The sequence below is a fragment of the Aplidium turbinatum genome, chromosome 8, assembly GCF_918807975.1.
Source record: "Aplidium turbinatum chromosome 8, kaAplTurb1.1, whole genome shotgun sequence".
Taxonomy (NCBI): domain Eukaryota; kingdom Metazoa; phylum Chordata; class Ascidiacea; order Aplousobranchia; family Polyclinidae; genus Aplidium; species Aplidium turbinatum.
The window spans coordinates 14,159,738-14,181,678 of NC_137479.1; the positions used below are offsets into that span (position 1 = coordinate 14,159,738).

General features: G+C 37.0%; 2 protein-coding genes and 1 pseudogene across 2 annotated transcripts; 2 read left to right on the forward strand and 1 right to left on the reverse strand.

The window, feature by feature from the left end:
• Positions 1-1,591: 1,591 nt before the first annotated feature.
• On the forward strand, positions 1,592-21,737 carry LOC145775278 (N-alpha-acetyltransferase 35, NatC auxiliary subunit-like). Its single transcript, XM_082586536.1, has 19 exons — positions 1,592-1,611; positions 7,687-7,950; positions 9,762-9,795; positions 10,152-10,239; positions 14,055-14,156; positions 14,540-14,689; positions 15,047-15,175; positions 15,417-15,557; positions 15,920-15,987; positions 16,113-16,220; positions 17,351-17,462; positions 17,862-18,098; positions 18,475-18,567; positions 18,758-18,877; positions 19,153-19,226; positions 19,648-19,828; positions 20,970-21,143; positions 21,228-21,347; positions 21,597-21,737. The coding sequence occupies exons 2-19, from the start codon at positions 7,791-7,793 to the stop codon at positions 21,735-21,737; spliced, it is 2,232 nt and encodes a 743-aa protein (XP_082442662.1). The 5' UTR covers positions 1,592-1,611; positions 7,687-7,790.
• LOC145775279 (ribitol-5-phosphate transferase FKTN-like) lies at positions 4,925-7,686 on the forward strand. Its single transcript, XM_082586537.1, has one exon. It carries the CDS (start codon positions 5,173-5,175, stop codon positions 6,718-6,720), a length of 1,548 nt encoding a protein of 515 aa, XP_082442663.1. The 5' UTR covers positions 4,925-5,172; the 3' UTR covers positions 6,721-7,686.
• On the reverse strand, positions 8,869-8,964 carry LOC145776496 (U6 spliceosomal RNA; annotated as a pseudogene).
• Positions 21,738-21,941: the final 204 nt, after the last annotated feature.

Sequence of the window (21,941 nt, forward strand, 5' to 3'; positions counted from 1 at the left end):
TTATTGGTGCTCTTTCACAATTCGTCCTTTTGGGATGATGACGTCTTTCTACGTCACACAGGTTGGAATGGACTATTATAATGGAGGAAGTACGGGGTGAAAATGCACTGAAAAACACCTGAAGGAAATTGTCTCCCATTTATTCATTTGTTCTTCAATTTTAACAAATTTTCTACCGTTGGAAAGCACAAGCATAGATCTAACCAACTAAGTTAATACCAAGTCCCAAAATAGTACTAGCTCCATCTGGTGACCACCTAAACTTGACCAAATTCAAGCCATTATCAAAAGTTTACTTTACACAACAAACGACAGCCAATTAAAAGAACATGTTACTGTGTTACTAACCCTAACTCAGTGCATTTATAACTCAGTCCGGTACAGGTTTATAATTATTTATATTAGGTTAGCCTACTGGTTGATGCAGCCCCCCCATGTTTTGAGACCATGAGCCGCCACTAAACTTGAGGCATTTGAAATGTGGATTTATAGAAGAATGCTTAAAATTTCATGGAAAGATAAAATCACAAACAAAGATGTACTATCCAGAATACAAACCAACATGGAAGTTCTACAAACAATTAAATCAAGAAAATTGAAATATTTTGGCCACATGATTTGCAATAATTCTACTCAAAGACAACTACTAGAAGGAAAAATGAACGGCAAACGAAATAGGGGCAGACCACCAAGAATTTGGACTAATGATATTGAAGACTAGTCAGGACTTAACTACAAAACTGCAGTAGAAAAATCTTACAACAGAGAAACTTGGCGTCTCGTCGCCTCCAACCCTCGACGAGAGGACGGAACTTAATGATGATGATGAGTGTTGCCAGATAAGGAATTCTGCCCTTATTTGAGAAAATTTTAAAGCTGTTGAAAACAAAAACTTGTATTATGGAAATTTTTTTTAGTCCTGGTATTGGTATTCATGTTCATGGTCCTGGTATTCATTAGGTGTTTTTATGCTTTGAATTAGCTAAATTAAAAAAAAAGTCAGATTAAGCTAAACCACGTCTTGACAGTGGAGGCTAATTGAGATACCGTAGGCTAAAGCAGTGGTTAACCTTTTTTCTATCAAGCCCCCCTTCAGTAATGGTCATGTGCCTCGCGCCCCCCTAGATTTTAAATAAGTATCACACCAGAAAAATGCATTTTTGTCTGTTTGTTGTACACATCAGTGAGATACTTGACACTGCTTCTTAGCGACTAGATTTTTAATGCGAAATTTAACTCCAGAGAGTAAACAATATAAGTCTCCTTCGACTCTCAGCCTGTTTCTGTAGGCTACTTGGTCTTGATAGCAACGAGAGCAGAAAATGCAGCTTCACAAAGATACGTGGATCCAAACATTGTTAGAATTCGAAGAACCCGAGTTGCGATACGAGGGTAAACAGGAAGGTAATTGGCCCAGAACGTCCCAAGTTCCAGTTCTTTGAAATCTTCTTTAGCTGTGGAGTTGAATTTCATCTCAGGAAACTCCTCTTGTCCTCCTTCGAAAATTTCAATTACTTCGCATTGAAAGGGGTTTCTGATGAACTACCAGGGGTTATGCTTCTCATCCAGATCTGGAAAGTATTTGATGAACTCCGCTTTCAATTCATTAAGGTGGGTTTCTATTTGTTTCTTCAACTCAGACTCAAAGTTACCATCTTTGAGAGCAGAACCCAAGTTACTGAAGCTCGCTGGATTTCCTTGTTCAATTCGACTCTTCCAGAGGTCGAGTTTGGCTATAAAAGTTCGAATGATGTCATGATGCTTAATGATGCTGATGTTTTTCCCTTGAAGTTTAAGCATTAAGTAAATAAACCTGTAAAAAAGCAATTTGAACAAAAAAGTAAAAATGAAGCAGCGTCGAGAAAATTTGATAAATCTGAAGGAGTTCAGCGCAGAATAGTTTTGTGAAGTTCTGGTCTAACTACCGTAATAAAGCAAGAATTACTGATTACAATATAAAATAAAATACAAAATATGACGAACAGCATAGGTCCTAGGACATTAAAGTAATTAAAAAAATTAAAATTGTTGTAGAGCTCGCGCCTCCCCCCTGAGAGATGCTTCACGCCCCCCCGGTTAAGAACCACTTGTCTAAAGTGTATTATCCTAAATTGATTTAAGTGTCTGGGTATTTGGTAAAGTATATGATAGTCAAAATATCGAAAGTTGTTAGTCTACATAGTTTATTTGTTTTTTAGTGTGTCAGAAAAGTCTTATTCCTATTTTTCTTATTTTTTGAGAAGCCAGGGGTGCAAAGGGTGCAGCTGCACCCCCAAACTTTTCAATTAGTCAAAAATTTAGGCAAATTTAATAAACATTTGATCAAGAACTTTCAACATGTTTCAAAAACTTTATTAAATCAAACTTTTGATTTTTTTGCAAATAAAGATTATGCAAATGTCAAATAAACTGCAACCACACCCCTAAACTATTTAATTAGTCAAAAAATTGGGCAAGAACTTTGAGCATGTTTTAAAAACTTTATTAAAATTGAACTTATTTTTGATTGTTTGCTCAAATAATAGTTATGCAAATGTGAAATAAAATGTAACCATATCCTTAAACTATTCAACTAGTCAAAAATTTGGGCAAAAACTTTCAACATGTTTCCAAAATTTTATTAACATTGAACTTATTTTTGAATTTTTGCTCAAATAATCAAAATTATACCAGGCTATTGGGAACAGTAACAGTGTAGAATTTTTAATCAGGTTGTCTATGCTTTGTCGCAAAAATATTTGGGCGCGTTTATTAATTATATTTGGGCAAGAATTTTTCGCATCCCCAAAAACTAACTTTCACGTACGGCGTACGCCAATGTACAGCTCACTTTTTTCTGTGCTTCAAATGTAAATATAGTAGCACAGTTAAAGTTTTTTTTAACTTGCTGCAATGTGGGTAGTTTTTGTTCATCATAAAGGGGATGTGAACACGTTTGATGAACGAACTTGCAAATGATCTTTGTTTCGACGCTTTAGATTTCATCGCATGTAAGTTTAGTGGCTGTAAAAAGTAATAATATTGTTTTAAAAGATAGTTTCATCAATGTTCACTGTTCAGTTTGTTTTTCTTTCTGACCATCATAACGAAAAACAATAGCCTATATGCTAAACATAGCAGAGGTCTAGAAAAGAGTAGAAGTGACAAAATGCGGTTGTTATAACATGTTTGATACCAAAACAGGACAATTAGTTGAGTTTTAAATACGGCCATGGTTACAACACCTAATGTATAATTTGAGAATGTTACGTAGTTTTGCAGTTTGTTTTGCTTTTTATTGCTGCCACCTTCATATGTTTATTATGCATGTCCGAGAGCGCCTTGATGTTTTGCAAAGAGATAAAGGTTAGATGTATAGGCCTACAGCATGCTTGAGCGCATGTTGAGTTCAAACATCATGTTCAACTGAACAGGTGCATAATATAGCCTCAAAGGCTATTTAATAATAATAATAATGTTAGTTTTTATATAGCGCTGTATCCATCGCAGAATGCGTTGCTCCACAGCGCTTTACAAAGCAGACAGTGTCACAATATTATTCACTATATTCACAATATATGATAAATATAGCCTCTGCTATTTCAAAAATCTATTAATTAATAACAAACAAGGCCCTGAATGATTTTTCAGTTTTTAAATGCAGTGCTTTCCAATCAGTGCTGAGCTAGTCTTAGTTTTTATAGGTCTACGCTCAGCCTTTTTGCATAACTTTTCTCTGCAATATTTTTCGAGGAGAAATGTTAATTTTTGGAAGTTGGCGACTAAACATGGCCTACCAGTGCAGTAGTTTTGTTGGGTATTTGACGACTTAATGTTTACAAACTACTGCTATAGCTTATGCATACAAATGGTCCTTACAACAAATGGTCCAATTCATCAATGCATTACAAACATCAACAATCCAATCATTCATTTCATTCATTATCGTTCATTTCTCTATTGTAAGCTAATTCCTTTCAATATACATATACCGCTGTGATTTTACAATTCTCCAAAAAAGGCTGTCTCCGAATAGGGAATTCTCCGAATCAGACTCTTCGACTAGTAGCAGACCCGTGTGACCAAGTGCCCCTCCTGCATGCACTAAATTGCACTAGCCTACTGTTTGTAGCCTACGATCAGTTTGAACAACACTAACTGCTAGAAATGAGATTGAAATAAACATATCTTCAAACAAGAACATTAGACATGGCATAAAATTGTGTCTTCATAAAGAAAATGCCAAAAAAATGATTCGAGAAAACTGAAGAAATAAAAGCAACTTTCTAGCTGACCGCAGGGCTGCAATTTTTGCCTTTTTCGGTGACGAGGTCACTCGACACGCGCCATCACTATTCGACAAACGCCGTGCCTTACGGAAAAAAAAAACGAAAAAAAAACTGAGGACTAAACGTCGTCAGGTCGAGGAACAATCGGGTGGGCATCACGTGATGCAATCATAAAAGTGCCGACTTACGTAAACTTTCTTGCGCCAGGTACTTCAAAGCAAGGTCTAAAAGAGACGCTTCACATGAGAAACTCCCAAGGCGTCAGCGCCGCCATTTTGAACACTGCGTTTGCATGCGGGTACGTGCATAACCATTAATGTACTAAGCGAGACTAAAGAGATACCAAAGGAAAAAATTTCTATCACGCAGTAATTCGCGGCTAAACGCTCATAATCTGACTCTTGTGACGTCGTACCACTATTCGACAAACAAACGCTGAATTTTTGGTCGTTCAACAACAAAGAAAAAATCGCAGCCCTTTCTGACCGTCACAAATGTTGCCGTGGTTCTGCAGTTAAGAACCACTGCTTTAAATAAGTGATAATGCTAAGGTATTTGCATTGACAATGGAATAAGTGTGATTGTACAATTAGCATTAAAAATTCTACAGAAAAGATTTTGAAAGCAATTTTCTTTTGTAGTAAGTGTGCATAAAAAAAAATTTTTGTAGTGCACAGTGAGCTAAAAAAGTTTGAGGACCACTAAATGGAACTATCAAAGAAACTATTTTATTGTCATTTTGTTGTAAAGAAATACACAGTAGCATCTTGTCTTGTTACTTACAGAATGGAAATGTAATATTATTACAAACTGCTTTCCTCAGAAAGTGAAACTATATACTTTTCATGATCTTTGATAAGTTGCTTGAGTGTTCAACATATATATAGAATAAAGAATAGCAGCAATGAAAGATATTGTCAAGCAAGTTCAGTCCATGAAAGTAAAAACTTTCTTAATTGCCATATTTTCTATTGTGTTGTTGTCTTCATTTGTCACTTATACAAGAGTTGATAAATTTCCTTTTAACAACTTATCTCAAAAGTCAATTCAAATACAGAAAGTTTGTCTCAGTTACTTGTTTTCAATATTTCACAAGTATGATATTCCCCTCCTTCTTTTTGATGTAGACATTTTACCAGAGCTTTTCCAATCTCGTCCAAAGTCATGGCATGTATCAAAACACACATGTAAAACTCTTTGTAAGTATCATCCTCAAGACAAAAATGTGATAACATTTGCTGTCCAGGGCTCTGAATTTGATGGTAAAGAGGAAACAATCATCAAAGACCTTAAAGAAGCAGGTTACACTGTTCATTTATTAATGGATGTAGATCCACGGGCTTTGGCTACTTATGGCACAGTTAAGTTAATACCGACATATTTATGGGTTGCCAAAAGTGACTATGTAATCCACATAGCATTTTTACATTTGCGCTTGAATACCTACATGTGGGTTGGACCTGTCCGTCCTGATGATTGGAGAGAAACTGTGAATATGCTTGCCCCAGCTTTAAGTGATGGATGGCAAAGCATGAAAAGGATTGGTGCAAAATTTCCAACATATGCTCAAGTATTTGACCTGTCAACACGGTTTCTTGGCCTCCCTCTAGAAATAGATGGACTAATGGTAAGTGTTCCATATCATAGTCGAGCATTTTTGAATGAGTACAAGAATTCACACTTTGTAGAATGTGACCATGAACGAGCTAGAGAGTACAAATTACTGTATGAAATGTCATTGACACCCAAAGAAAGAGACTTCAAAGATAACGCTAGAAAGTTGATTTTGAAAGCTAAGGAAGTTTTAGATGGATTGAACATTCCTTTTTGGTTAAGTAGCAGTACTTGCTTGGGTTGGTATCGACAATGTGACATCATCCCATATTCTGCCAACATTGCTATTGGTATTCTTATCTATGATTACACAATGAAGATTCATCAAGAAATGCATGATGCTGGTTTGGATTTAGTACACAAGTTTGGAAAAGCAGATAACAGTCTTCAACTAGTGTTTGAAGGAGAAGAACACGTTAAGCTGGACATATCATTCACTTATGAAGCGGTAGATCATTACTGGGTTGGTAGAACACAAGCAAATGATGGCCGAAGATACAAGTATAAATTCCCAAAATTTAAACCCTGTTGGACCGAGTTTTTAAGGATAAAAATAAAAGTTCCTTGCAATCCAGATCAGTACATTAAAGCAAATTATGGAGAGGACTGGATGCTTCCCAATAAAAATTGGGTTTGGAATCAGCATCCGCCCAATATGGAAACTTATGGCAAGTGGAGTGAGTCAGACATGGAAGTAGCAATCCAGGTATTTGAAAAAAGCAAAGAGCGTCACGTTGCCATCGACAAACTTAGAAATACATTGAAAAACAAAGTTATTGATCTTCCTCATGAAATTGATAAAGAAATATCTAAATTGAAAGTTTCTTCCAGAAATTGATATGTAAGTCACTTAGTTTCAGGGAAGCAAAGAAGTCAAAAGACTTGATTCTTCAAACGAATGAAAATGCTTTAGAATTTCAGAATTAATTTTAATAAATAAAAAATACAATGATTGTTGCTGGAAATTTTTATATTTTCTGTATTCTTTGCATATCGACTTGTATAGTGATAAAGTTCTTATCTTGAAGCCAGGAATATATGCAGATAGACAGACTTATCATGTACGACTGAGTCAAAAACTCAATTTTTCTATTATATATTTGTAAGTATTGTAACATAAAAAAAACAGTCAACTGCTTTGCTGCAGCATAGTTTCAAGAAATTAGAGTGGATTTAGTTAGTCAATGCAGATCAGATTTAAAGAAAGGGTCATGTTAGATGTAGTTTAATCAACTTTTATGATTTGCAATTATGTGAAGTTGTAGTTTAAGATATTTTATTGCTCGGTTTTAAAGCTATGATCTGTGTCCTGTATGATGATAATGTATATGACCCAAAGTAGAAAGAATTTAAAAACTTTTGATAAATCTTTATTGGTGCTTGTCTTAAATACAGGTTTAATTTGATGCAATGTTATGCTGTCATATGTGTCATAAGAACTTGTTTGTCTTTCTGGTTCACTTTTTTGTTTTATGTTATTTCTTGTATGTTCCACATATTCGTTAGTTGAGGTTAATTTTGTATTTATATGCACAATCTGTCTACTTCATGTATTCTAAACCTTACCAAAAGCACCGGTGCTTCAAGAGTTTTTGATGTTCTGTTATTCTCATTCTCAACCAGTTTATTACTTTGTATTGGGCAAATAACGGTGATACCGTACGTTTTTTCCAGTAATTAGTTAATTTTAACTCTAGCTAAAAACTGTAGTTTTTAATAACACAACAGTAGTACTGGTAGTATAATATGTTTGTGAATGTCATGCCGAAACTTTTTTGTTCTGTTCATGCATTTCTTTGTTTAGGCAGATGCATACATTCCCCATGTAGATTTTTTATTCTATGAACAAAACTGATTGAATTAGCCACTTGTGTTTATATCTTTGCTGTGCTGGTTTTGTTTTATATCATGGACATTGTATCTGGAGGGCCCTTGGTAGATGACGATGACATGCCGAAAGAAACACCATCTCCTAGCCCAGTTCCAATTTGGGAGGAACCTCCTGAAGCACCCGAAGTCACCTATAATTGGGTGGATGTCACAGACGACTTTAAAACTGCTTGTGAAGGTGAAAGAAAATCTTAGTATACAATTGCTTTTTGTAGAGAATTGCTGTTCCAACCACAATAGATCAGTTATGTTTTTTTATTACTATAATAATTGTTATCTAAATCATATGACCATTCATTAAATGCTCATGTAAATGTGTGATGTTAATGATGAGTTGTCCTTGCATGGTGACTAAAACTAGAGAGACTAGGCCATTATAACATTCTTTACAGACTAAAGGCCATGTGCGATTTAGTTATGCAACTAATGCAAAGCATCCAGTGCGAAAGCTGCATGAGAAAAGCAGGCTAGACAATAGACATATAAAAACCAGACATTTTTGGTTGATAACATTTTTAGTTTGGGGCTTAATGGGCTACTTCTATATATCGCAGGGGTCACCAAATGGCGGCCCGCGGGCCGCATGCGGCCCGCCACGCTGTATCGCTGCGGCCCGCGGAAGGTATCAGCGTACAAGTATAACCAAAAATACTTTTCTTGAGGAGTTAAAGAGCACGAAGGCAAAAAATACTTTCCGGAAGCATATTTTCGCTTTGCATACGATTCCACCGACCGACCAATCAGATTATAGTTCTAGGTGGGGGTTGCTTAAAGCTATTCCAATGCGATGTCCAGCCACACTGTAACAGTGGTTGATTAAAACGTCTGTTTTCGAATTTCGAAAATGTCTGTGAGCATAGGGTTGCTTATTTTAAGTTTGCAAATGTCATGTAAACACTAGTGTGGGTTTCACCGTTATTATGTTTCACGACCAGTGTTCTCTTTATGCAAGTTTTTGTTGGCAAAATAGTTCGGTGTGCCAACTCAATTTATAATAAATTGGCAAAATATTATATATAAATTTAAAGACTTTTTCTGATTGTATTATGAAAATATCTAGCTTAGTACTGCAAAATGTTTTTTTTTCTTTTTTTAAAGAAATATGGAACGCTTCACGATTTCGCGTGTCATCCTTGCGCAGGGCCATGCTAATCTTTTCTGTATCGTTCCAATTTTAGTATATGTAGGCTACTGCCGAAGCAAGTTCTGCAAAATGTTGTTAATCAACAAATTCTTGCCACGCTGATAGGCTAAGTATCGCAAGTGTCAGTTGTATACAACAAAAGAAAGACGGTTTTATAGACTTTCACAACAAGGATGAAAAACCAACTCATTGCTTTTTTAAAGGGAAGACTGTTCATGAATTACGATAGAATTACGATTTTTGGGTGATTTCTACAAGCATTTGTTTCATGGTGCCTGATTTCTTTTTCCCTGTTATTGGAGCCTCTTTTTCACTGATATGTTTGTAGGTCACTATTGTTGCCTGTATAGCGATGTGTCAAACATTTCCTTGTTTACTAAAATTGTTAATTGCAAGATATCTTTTGTGAAGCGAAGTGACAACACCACTCTTGCTTGGCGATGCACATTCTGATGAAACCGCTCGCCTCGCTATAAGTGCGCAAAACAAGTGGCCTGGTTTATCAGGCATTGTTAAAAAAAAGTCAAAAGTGTTGTAAAAGGAGCTTGGCCTGGCAGTAGCGTTGTTCGATTAATTTTGTTGCTGCGGTATTCTAACATAAGTATGAACAACATGTAACGCTGGATACTGGGTACGAAATGCGTTCTTTTTTAGCATAAGAGTCAACCTACCTAACATTTTATTAGTGCGGCCCGCCACAGCTCTTCTTAGTGCCAAAGTGGCCCGCATGCAAAAAAGGTTGGTGACCCCTGATATATCGTGTAATACTGTGTTGAAAATTGATGGTCATATAATTTAAATAACTGTTGTTTGTTTATGTTTACTGAAGTCATGTTTTTAAACAGGATTGAAACTGGGTGAGCTTGTCCATGAGCCGAAGTGAGTACATCCACTAACTACATACCTTTTAAATACTCTCTGCTAACTGATTTGCAATTACAAGCACAGTGGCCTAGTGGTTTGAGTGCTCGCCTCTGTGTCGTTAGATATGAGTTTGATTCTCCAATTCCTTGTTTTATTTCGGTCGGGCTTTGATGGACTTAATTAAACTTTTATAATTTGGAACTACTTTTTTCCTTTTGCATATTTTTTCTACACTGTTATCACGTTTTTAATCTTAATGATTTCATACATGTGTATTGTGTAAGCTTCTCAACTCCTTTAAAATCCTTGAGTTTGAGAAGTGACATTTACTGACAAACGTAATAATTTTTTTTAAATTTACTTGTTGATAGCTTTGGTCTGTTTGAAGCCATGAGTGCAATTGAAATGATGGATCCCAAAATGGATGCCGGAATGATTGGACAACAGGCAAAGAGACAGGTCACTTTATATCCCAGATCTGTCTAACTTTTTATTAATGGCTAGCCGAATATCTCTGTTTTGAACAACCTTCTTATTACTATTTGGTAAATTTTCTGACATGTGTTTTTCAACTAAAAGTGAACCAATTCTCGGTTTTGGTGAAGTTTTGAAATGTTTATTTTAACTTTTTCTTACTTTAGTACGGTAAGTCGTGCAAATCGTTCGTTGAGAATAGCAATGCATTACACTGGGGAACAATTTTGAAATTTTTTTTTGTTGACTTTGATTTTGCACTTGATTTAGGCTAATTCCGGCGTGCTGATTTCAAAAATGCCACCAGTTTTCTTCTACCACGTCAAGTTTTTGCTCTACAGCATACATCCAAAATATGCAACTTTTCACGAGTTTAGCCGTGTTGCTTTTCCATACGTAAAAGGAATGCACAAGCTAATCATATAGTAAGTTATATACAAGGAGGTTCAACTGAATTATTAACTAAAAAAGGCACATGCATCGATTTAGGTGGATGCTAGGCTATTTCCCCATTTTTGGTAGGAGGATGCAATCATCCAACGAAACCAGATTACCATGGTAAAATTGAAGTTAGTTGCTTTCCACTTTCAACCATGTAGGCCTATGTACTACAATCTACATGTTTGTTTGTTAGAATACTATCTTGTCTGCGTCTGCTGTTTCTCGTCGTCAGTGTCTAAATAATCCGGATTCCTTTTGCTATATTTGCAGCAGTTTTACTATTCTTAGCCAAAGAAAAGACGTCATTTGTCAAACAAGCCTACTTCACATATTTCAAAATAAACCTTGGTGATCAAAATAAGTCTTGGGCACCCCACAAGGTATGCAAGCAGTGTATCGAGAGTTTGCGGATGTAGACCAAGGGAACACGTGACAAATTGGCATTCGGTAGACCCATGGTTTGTGGCGAGAGCCCAAAGATCATTAGGCTACACAGTTACTTTTGCTTGGTGCAAACTTCAGGGTATAAAAAGAAAAACAAACGTAAAATTGAGTATTCAAGTCTTCCATCAGCTATATGTCCAGTGCCTCATTCAGCTGAAATCCTAGTTCCAGTTTTCGTTCAAACACCTACGCTCGAAGATTTGGATCATATGATGAATGTTTTACTGATGAATCAATCATTCTTTATTACAAAAATATATGGAAAATCAGCAGAGCCCAATTGGCATATGCATTTCGCTCTAACTGTAGAGCATCATTACTCATTAGTGCCTTATTCAAATAGAAACTACACTGTAACTAATACAATAACAACAATAAATAATATAATAATAATAATATGTAATAGAAACTAAACTAAACTCTAACTGTAGAGCATCATTAGTGCCTTATTCAAATAAAATCTATTTGAATAAGGCACTAATGATGCTCTACAGTTAGAGCGAAATGCATATGCCGATAGGGCTCTGCTGATTTTCCATGTATTTTTGTAATAAAGAATGATTAATTGATACTTGATGGAGAATCGCTGGCCTGCTGCTTCTTAGTCAGGAGATCCCCTAGCCTATCCTAAATGGAAATCAATATATGTATTGTTTTAGTGATGGCAGGCCTAATGATGAAGATTTTGAAATTGAAGACGATTCAGAACGTGGTGTATTCCATCAACATGAGTTGAATGATTTGGCACGAGATTTAGAACTAGGAAAAAAAGCTTTGGAACTCTTAGCATCCAGATTAAGTTAAATGAGAAAAATTTACTTTGAAAAAGAGCGAAGGTATCATACTTTCGATCGAAAGAAAGTGCGTTTTTACCGTACTTTCGAAGTGACAGCAGCTTTGTTACCGAGATCTGACCTTAAACCTGGTGATCTCAATATTCTACATGAGCCACTTGTTGACAAAGAGAAAATTATTTTCCCACCTCTCCATGTAAAGCTCGGCCTAATGAAGCGATTCGTTAAAGCATTGCCAACTGAAAGTGAAAGCAACTGTTTCAATTACCTCGTTTTGGCTTTTCCTGGCCGGTCAACACAAAAAATTAAGACTGGTGTATTTGATGGTCCACAAATTCGGCAACTGATCAAAGATGAACGTTTCAGTGGTTCAATGTCAGAATTGGAAGAAAATGCGTGGTTATCATTTAAAAACTTTGCCAAGGGATTTCTGGGGAATACACGGGAAGAGAATTATATCGAAATTATTCAGAAGCTATTGGAAAGCTACAAAGAACTTGGCTACAACATGAGCATCAAGATGCATTTTTTGCATAGCCATCTTGCTAATTTCCCGGAAAACCTTGGTGCGGTCAGCGATGGGCAAGGAGAAAAATTCCACCAAGATCTGAAGGTGATGGAGGAAAGATATCAGGGAAGATGAAACTTGCATATGCTGGCTGACTATTGCTGGAGAAGCGAGACTGCCCATAGCTTGAACATGCCAGGAAAAGCTACAAGCGTAAATTTTGCCCTAAAACTCGCTCTTTGTTTGTCCTGCAGAAGCAATATCCGTTTTAAGAAATAGAATATAGCTGTACAAATGTTTATTTGAAAACCATGGAGTTACTTTCGGTTGCTTGTAGTTCTTATAACGTTTTATACAATAAACGCAGATGTCTTAAATGTTGTACTTTTTGTGGGTTATGAGACAAAGTGGTGGGTGCTTAGCTTAAAAACTTGACGTGATAGAAAAAAACTGATGTCATTTTTGGATTCAGCGCCCAAAAGTTAGTCAAAAACAATTGTTAGATCGAAGTCAACAAAAATTGTGTTCCCTTGTGTTATTAGTATTTAAACTATTTATCTAGGATTATAAATAAACAGAAGACGTCTAAAACAGCAAAGCCAGTTCTCCTACTTATTTACCTTCTCATCTGATCTAAAAGAAAGGCGGCGTGTACTACTTGTTTTAATGGTAGCTTGCACAAATTGGATTTTGGGGGTTTGGATAAATTGAATTTCCTCGTGTAGTGCGATTGATGAATTTCGGTTAGAGTTGGGAGGTTTAAGAGATTAGAATTTGGGTGGCTGGATTGATGAAGGATTTCGACATGAGAATAAAATTGTATGCCAATGGAAAGTATTGGCTATTTGGAAGAAGTGGACAATTTTAAGAGAGTTGGACGATTCGGGAATGTTGGTGGAGAGATGAAACTTTGAAACAATGAAGAAGTTTATAAAATTGGTAGCTGGGAGAAGTGACATTTTGTGAGAGTGGAGTGATTGGGGAATTTCGGTTAAAATTATAATTTTTAGAGATTTAAAAGATTACATTTTGTAGTAAAAAAATCGAATCTCCACTATTGCATTTTCCATCAAAATCCTAAATCACCACTCTCCAAAATTCTTCACTCAACTTAAATCTCCATTGTCTTAAAAGTCATTTTAACCAAAATCACCCAATTATTCCACTTCAATAAAATTTTACTTTCCCCAATCCTCCCCAAAATCCGCTATTCACCTCATTTCTTCAAAGTAACACCCTCAGGTCCTCTCCCCTATCCCCAATGTATGTTAAAATTGAACACATATTCATTGAATAAGACCTTCTGATGATCCGTTAGGTGAAACAATTTGTAAAGGCTTCAGATAGTAATAACTATATTTGATTTTATTCACTAAGTAGTATTCATCACCGAGCACTAGAAGGTTTATCGGGGTCTCACAATATCGCGGACAACTAAAAACTTGGCATTACTTTGATGCTAAGAGTAGCATTGACATGACGTCTTCAATCAATATATGTTCCTATATCCGGTCTTTGCGTGATAGATTCTGGAAGTACAGAATCTTGCTGTTATATAATTGTTAAAAATACTTAATGTTATTTAAGTATCATCAGCATGATCACTATTTCAGGTTCTGTCGTTGCAAGAGCGCGTAGAACAGGGATCAATTAAGTTAAAGAATCTGGAACCTTCCGAGCTCATTATCATCATGGATACATGTCAAGCTTGTCTGGTAGGGTAATAATAATGTGCATTAATCTGTATGTGTTGCACTTTGCTGTGTGTGAAATAAAAGATTGAAACTATACGCACACTGTTTCAAGGTGTAAATCATGTTTTCCGTATTACTTTCGTAAAGAACATGAATTAGACTGCATTTGACCAAATGATCAAGTGTATTTGACACAAAATTGTAAGAAATTACCTGCAACTTCTTCTTTGAATGCAATGCGTGACGGTAATACAGGATTGCACGATGGAGGCATATCATAAAAAATATTGTTCGTCAGTATTTATTGAAAAGAGGACAAAAAGCATAGTGAGGTTAAAAATTAGAATATAAGTTGATTTTTATCTGAAACAGCATGATCATTGATCGTGTATGTTTGTTTGCAGATATCTTGGTTGGATGGGCAATCGATGGCACAAACTGTTTTCACATGTCTTTATCTTCATAATACAGACATTATCGAAGATAGATGTTTAAAAGCTTATTGCATCGGTATCTTAAAATTATGCGACGTCTTGAAAGAAAAGATATATAAGGTAATGTAATTGATAAAGCTTCGCCTTTAGCAGCCTGCTCATAACTTGTTCCGCAAGTACAGATAAAACAATATATTTCAGCCTATTGCTAGGCTGAAACAGATCATTTTATCTGCACTGACTTATGAAATGTGTAAGATAGGTTGTTTGCCATGACGTTTCGTCGACCGTGTAAATTAGTAGCCTGGCAGAGTGGCAGTGCAGTAAGAGAAGTCGATTCACTTTTGATTAGCTTTACTTTGAAATAATATAAAATAAAAAAACTAATAAGATTTAAAAGCTGTAGGAGGAAATTGGAGTAAAATCACAATAAGTTATGTAATAACCGATTTCATTTTGACAACGAATGTGCAATAGGCGAATGTCTTTGAAGAAGAAGACTTTCATACGATGACGTATGGCTTCAAGTTTGCCACCGGCCTCACCGATCTTCGTGTTGTTGGAATGTTGAAGGAAGCGGAGGATGACGTCAGCAGAGCGATGCGGGTGGGTAGCTTCGATAGCAGCGCCATTCCAGTAACCACTGCCATACATACCTTCTTCAAGTTTGGTTTTATTGTACTTTCGCCAACTTGCACGAGGTTTTGCTTTGCTACACATATTCATTGCTCACACAACAAATTGCAGAACACGTTGAATTTCAAACAAGCTTATTCTCATATTTGTTACATGGATTAATCACACGCATTTTGTTTTTAAATTAATTAAAGATCTAAACCTGTTCCAGGCTTGCAAATCGAAACTTCAATCTCAAAACAACAACACAAACGGTCAGTCCAGCAAACAGGTCACGGAGTTTAAGGCTTTGCTGGCACGAACGAAGTTTCTCAGATTCTTCTTACAAGCATTGATGCAGTTCGGCAGAGAGGTGACTCGATTGACGATTTGATTGTTTTTTGTTGTGACCCGAGTCATCACCCATACCCTAGGTTTTCTATTAATGGAGAAATATGGGAAACTGAATTTTTTATGCATTTACTAAAGTTGGCCAGCTGCAGTTTTTAACCGTCTAACTTACTCATTTTTTCTGGAGGTACGATGCAAAATATCAGAATTAAAAGGAAGCTTTTGTAATTATTCTTCGCTTTTTTATTGAAGTATTTTTGCGTACTCTACATCCTAAGATTTAAACCGATTGAAACCAACTATGTTTTGCTTCCACCTGGCTGAGGCATACAATCTTAATCAAACTACCACATGACAGTGTAACCAATGCCCTTATTGTCACAGACTGATTTGTTGGAAGGGTGTAAAAAACATCTTGTCCAGGCAGAATTGCAGCTTAAGGATGTTGATAGGTAAGCTCTTGCCTATATTTTTATCATACAATGTCTCTATTGTTGACTGTTGAGTGGTTTGTTGCTTGGTCAAACGCGTTTTGTGAAATAAATCCAATAAAACTTAGTCGTCATTAACCTTTCAGCACTCTATCCCTGGCTCTCAAGCCAACCATCTCGGACGATGGTCATGAAATCTCGTATGGATTTGAACCTTTAGTCAATCAACGTTTGCTTCCCCCAACTTTTCCAAGGTTTGTCTACTCTATATAGTGACATCTGTTGCAGAATTTTGTTTTAAAGGGATACTAAAGGAAAAACCTGACTTGGCGATTTTCCACGTTCTTTGTGTTTAACATGCTACCATAAAACGATTTTCAATAAAATTTTGCCCCATTGCGGTCTGATCAGCATTTCGCGCGTGCTTTTGTCAGAGCTTTCAAAACGGGAATGGGCGTGAGCAGCGAAGCGTGCGACTGTACATCTACGTCACTATAGACTAGCAATCAGCTGATCGCGCAAAAGTTGTTACTGCGGGCGATTTAACTGTAGGCTATGTATATGTATGTACAATTGTACATCAAAACATCAGATTTCAACATCAAAACATCACACAGTTTGCTCAAAACATCAGATCTGATGTTAAAACATCAGATGTGGTAACATGGCATTTGTTATTGCTGTCGATAGAGCAGCCGTTTTCCACTTTTTGGTCATTTTGAAAAAAATGAAAAAGAAATGAAACATTGGACTTTGGGCCTTGCCAGTGCCATTGAAAACAAATTTTATTCGGTAATTTTTTTTTGAAATGTATTCTTAAATGTTCAGTTTACGCATTTTAATGCTTTATTCCCGTTTGAAAATTTCATTTAGTAGGTCTTTAAGCTAAGGATAGAATTCGGCTCTAATGGCATTTCGTTATCGTGACACTTTTTCAAAGGTTCCTTCAGGTGCCACTATAGGCGAGTTCTATTGTATAATTTCTTGCAGTGTTGAATTGTTTTAACATTGATTTGTGGTGGTGCGATACTGATGAGCTCAGCCTCATGGGCGAAACATGTGGGTATCACTGTCAATTGTTGCTACACTCGACTGCCGAGAAACACATTAGTTTGATTGTTAGACGTTCTGTGAGGACTTGTATGCATTGTGGCTGACCATAGGATTCCATTGTACGTTCTCAGACAACAAAATCAGTCATTTTTACATTGATTCAACGTCTGCAGACATTAAATCAATGTGAAAATGACTGCTTTTGCTGTCTGCGTATTTAGTCAACTTGGTCATGCTGTATGCCATGTCTTCACATGAGTGGTGGTTTTGTGTTCCCCCTGAAGTTTTACTGTAATTCTTTATCAAATTAACAAACTTTTACAATTCCCAGATACACGAAGCTGCGTCAACGAAGTGAACTATTGTCGTATTATGGAAACGTCATCAAAAGATTGATGTCTATCATTGAAATGACAAAATTTCAAACTTTCCACTCGATATTGGTGAGTATAGCTTTGCACTGTTTGTTGATCCTTTGCAAAAAAGAAAGGTGATAATTTTTTCCGTGTACGTGTTTTAATCACTTTTGGTGCTTTTGTTAAACTGCTCGTGAATTCACCTCCACATCAAAGTAAATAGATATTCTAGCAAAGCCCTATTGAAACTCTTTACGAATACTGCTGCAATTTTTTTTAATATTCATTATAAACCAGCATTTCAGTAGTTTTGAGAGTTCGGTGCTATTGTAGGCCTATTTAGAATTTCCGAAAATAAGTTTTCAAAAGTTTCCATTTTGCTTTGTGGTTTGGAAATCATTGTTTACGCAACAGATTATGTAGTTTTGAATCAACTTTGCAATATCCGTCGCTAGACGAAGGTGCCATCTACTATTTATTCTCTAGGAATTCGTTGTCGCATTTTCCCACTCGCATCCATGCGTGCTGACCCGATCCATTCTACAAATCACCTTCTTGCCTGAAAACAGACGAATTTTTGGCAAATATTCCTTCAATGAAATATTAAAGGAGTCCCTGCGTTCCTTCTGTTGTCCGCCGGCACTGTCTTCTCATCATCCCTCATTGCAGAACAACGCTGTAGCCAAAGAATGCGTCGAAACATTTTTAACTAGAGCTTCAAGAGTAAGTCGCATACACTCCAAAGCAGTGTAGTTTGGGCGAACTATTCGCTGTGGTAAAGTTTTACCAGCATTTCTGTTTTTTTATTCTCAGTTCTTTTTTAAAGGGCTGTATTTTACCTGTTATCCGTTATTAAATTCTATGTCTTGGCATGTTTCTCTTTGGGAATAGACACAAACAAACACCACTGCACATAAAGCTAAACAAATTTCTCAAGTTCATTCTACCTGGAAGGAAATTTTTTATGTATTGGTTTTGTGTATGGAACTCATAGTAGCTCTTCATCTTCAAAATGTAGAATAAGCAGTGGTGTAGTCAGATGTTCGCTTGATTTTGCGTTCAAATTAGCTCGTTCTCTACGCTGTATGTTGTGTGACAGACAATTGTGAAAATGATTCAAGTCTACGGCCACAACTACGCGCGACAGAGAGAGAAGCTTGCCAGCTTATTGGACGACCTCGCAGCTTTGCAGGTATAGCGTTGAGCCATCCTAGACATAAAAATCCGTCATTTTTATATTGATTCAATGACTACGACATGCGTATTCAATACTTTGCTGCCTTGGTATCTTTTGTCGATAAGCTTTTACGAGGCATGGCAGCGGTGTTTTGAAAATCGTTGAATTGACGTTGTTTGATGCTAATTGTTGATTATTCGCGCAGGACGAAGCTGATCGTTGCGACAACGACCTGACCACTCTCATGCAGAATGTCGAGTCTGGGATGTTCACGAAGTCACATTTGACGTCTCTTGGAAGTTGGGCTCTGCATCATTCTCTCAGAGTAAGTGGCTCACTTTTCAAGCCAACTTTCCTTTCAGTAAGCAAGGGAAATTGAGTTCGGGCTTGTCTCTACTATGGCTTTATAATTACGTTTTCTTGACCTGTGGTACCAAGTTACCGGAAGGACTGTACTTCAAAGTTCATTTTTGCTGATTAAAAATCACATCGAAGAGGTTGTGCTTGAATATTCTGTTACAAAACGTAAATCTATGACCATATGAAGGAGCTGCATAATTTTTAGTTACATTTTTACCATCATTCTGAACCTATTTTCAGATCATGTCGCAGTTTCTCATGAGCGGTTTTGAACTGCAGCTATACAGCGAGCACGAATTCCATTACGTTTATTGGTATGTAATTTTATGCTTATCGGTGGTGTCCGAACGAATATCGCTGATTTTGAGTACGGCAGTATTGTTCTAATGGGTTGAAAATACAAAATCTTCTTAAAAAAATGCTTCAATGAACTTCGATTGTGTTACAATAAATTCCGGGCCAAACCAGACCAAATGTTCTGATTTGCACGTCCGACAGAGCTTTATCTTCTGCGTGAGGAAGTTCTCCTGTTTTCTTTTCCAGTGACACTTTGCCATGATTCTAAAACAGTAAATATTAATTTTGCTGGATTTTTTCAAGACTTTGCATTCTTTCTATTTTCGATGTATGTGAAAAAAAAGTAGGGATAAGATTGAAACATATTTCCAAGAAACCAGCCGCGTGAAAAAAATGCTCTCGGCCGAACTTGCTTTCAACTGTGGACGATGTGCGCAGGTATCTTTCCGAGGTGTTGCTGAGTTGGCAGATAACGACGATGAAACGAGCTGAGATCCATCTGCAGAAGGATGAGATACTAGCCGAACAGCAACAATCTTCGAAGTCGCGCAACAACAAAAAGTCTAAGAAAAACAGAAAAAAAGTTCGTCTCCACTCTCAAGAGCTTGCCACTTGTCAGGTGAGATGACGTCATCCGGCAAGTACATATGACGTTTATACCCGGTGTCACATATTGCATGGGTTTGACTCACTTTGAGCGTTGCACGAGGAGGCCCACTTTGAGCGTTGCACGTGCTCTGTGAGTCTGTGGTGATGAAACTTGTGCTCTGACTACGCAACAAATGTAGACATACTTAAGAGAGCAAACAGCATAATGCTGAGATGGAAAAGCGGCACAATGCTCAATGAGGAAATACCAACTGCAAAGCTTGATGGAGTTACTTGACCGAGACTCGTTATGAGCGGGCGAGGGTGGTTGAGGTTGTATGGGCGTGTGTTGCGGAATGACAGCAAATGCTTAATCCATACTCAATAGTGGAAGGTCACAGAAGATCAGGTTGAGCTGGAGAAATTCTTTAAGAAATTCAAGAAACGTGCACTGTTAGGCTGAAGAGAGGCTCATGATCTGTGGAGGGAAAGTTATTTGGAGCGAACCCTGTGGGAAAACCACCCTGAAATGAGGAGTTTTACTAGGAAACCTTTCTGAACACAAGCTTCCACGTCTTGATTGCGAGCAAAACCTGAGCCGTAGGATAAAATCAAATTTACATTTGGAAACCGTCATTTTATTCACTACAACAGGGTATGCAGCACAAATCGATATAAACTTCATTTGCATGTTTAAAAAAGAAAAGTTGCACAGCAAAAATTGGATATGTTTCAAATTGAAATTAAAAATTTGCTTTTTACGGTCATAAAACTTAGGAAGTCTAACGCAGAAAGAATACAATGATTTAAAAAAAGATCAAACAAACGTCAAAACATAATGGTCAACAAATGTTTTGTCTTACTTAAGTGAGTTATTAATACGAAAGATTGCACGAAGTACGATGAAGTTTCATGTGAAAGATCAACTTTTTACTAGCAGAGTACGCCCAACCTGCAAATCAGACCTTTTTGCGTTGATCAAGGCGAAGACGACTAGACGTTCAATCATTGTTACAAATGACAGGTTTGCTCTCTGTGTTGCCAGGTCCTCTGAGTCAGACAGCAAAATCCGTCATTTTTACATTAATTCAACGTCTGCACATACTGTGCGCGTTCTATCTTCCAACAGTGACTTAACCGAAGACTCATTTAACAAATGATGATGTTCACAGGGTGCGCAGTTGATGGCTGGCGGTTTGTTTAAAGCGATGCTTGGATTCTTCGTCGAAGGAAAGATACAGTCTCCTACGTTTTTGTACGACAATGAATCAATACGCTACGAACATCGGTTTGAGCCCTTTCTCTGCATTTCGACTCCACCGTTTGCCCCTTACACTCAGTTTCAGGTCAGCATTATTTATTTCAGCATAGCCAAAAAGTTTCGAATGATTTCCTGTGATGGCAGCTGCATTTCCTTGTTTTGGTTTTAGGAAATCGTTGACGTGAATCAGTTTTTCCCTCAACCGACCGCACAAGACTTCTACACTTCTTCGTCGAAATACTTCGCGCAGGCTAAGGTGGTTTACGAAAGTGTGGCTTCAAAGCAAGAGGTATGCGGTTGATCAGTCTCAAACTAAATTGAAATTTTCTCATAAATGACGACAAACTACGATGATGTCAATTGCACACAGGCATCCTTACGCAATCAGCTTTTCTAATGAGAAATTACCATCAATGCCTTTAAATGTTGTACAACAGGTTAGAGCAGAACAAACCCCAATTGCTTGCAGACATTAAGTCAATGTAGAGTATTGTTGGCATATTGTGCATCGTCTTAAGTTTTCAAACTTCATCCACAGGTTCAAGACCTGCTCAAAATCGCAAAAACAAATCTGGTTGTGACGAAGCTACTGGCAGGCGGCCACAAGCAGGGTGCGACCGCGAAACCAGAGTTTGACTTCACGATCAATAAGATTTTTCCTATCATTCGCGTAACATGACCGACCGGACAAGGCTGTTGTTGTTTTGTCACTTTAAATTATTTGAAAAAAACTACGGCAGTTTTCTCGATGAAATGTTAACGGGAAGTTCCGACTTTCATATTTCTCTTTCTGCCTGCTCGCTTCAATAGCAATATAGTTTTCATTGAACCAAACAATTTATATGTAGGCTAATGCTTTTGTGGGATTGCCATGACGCACATG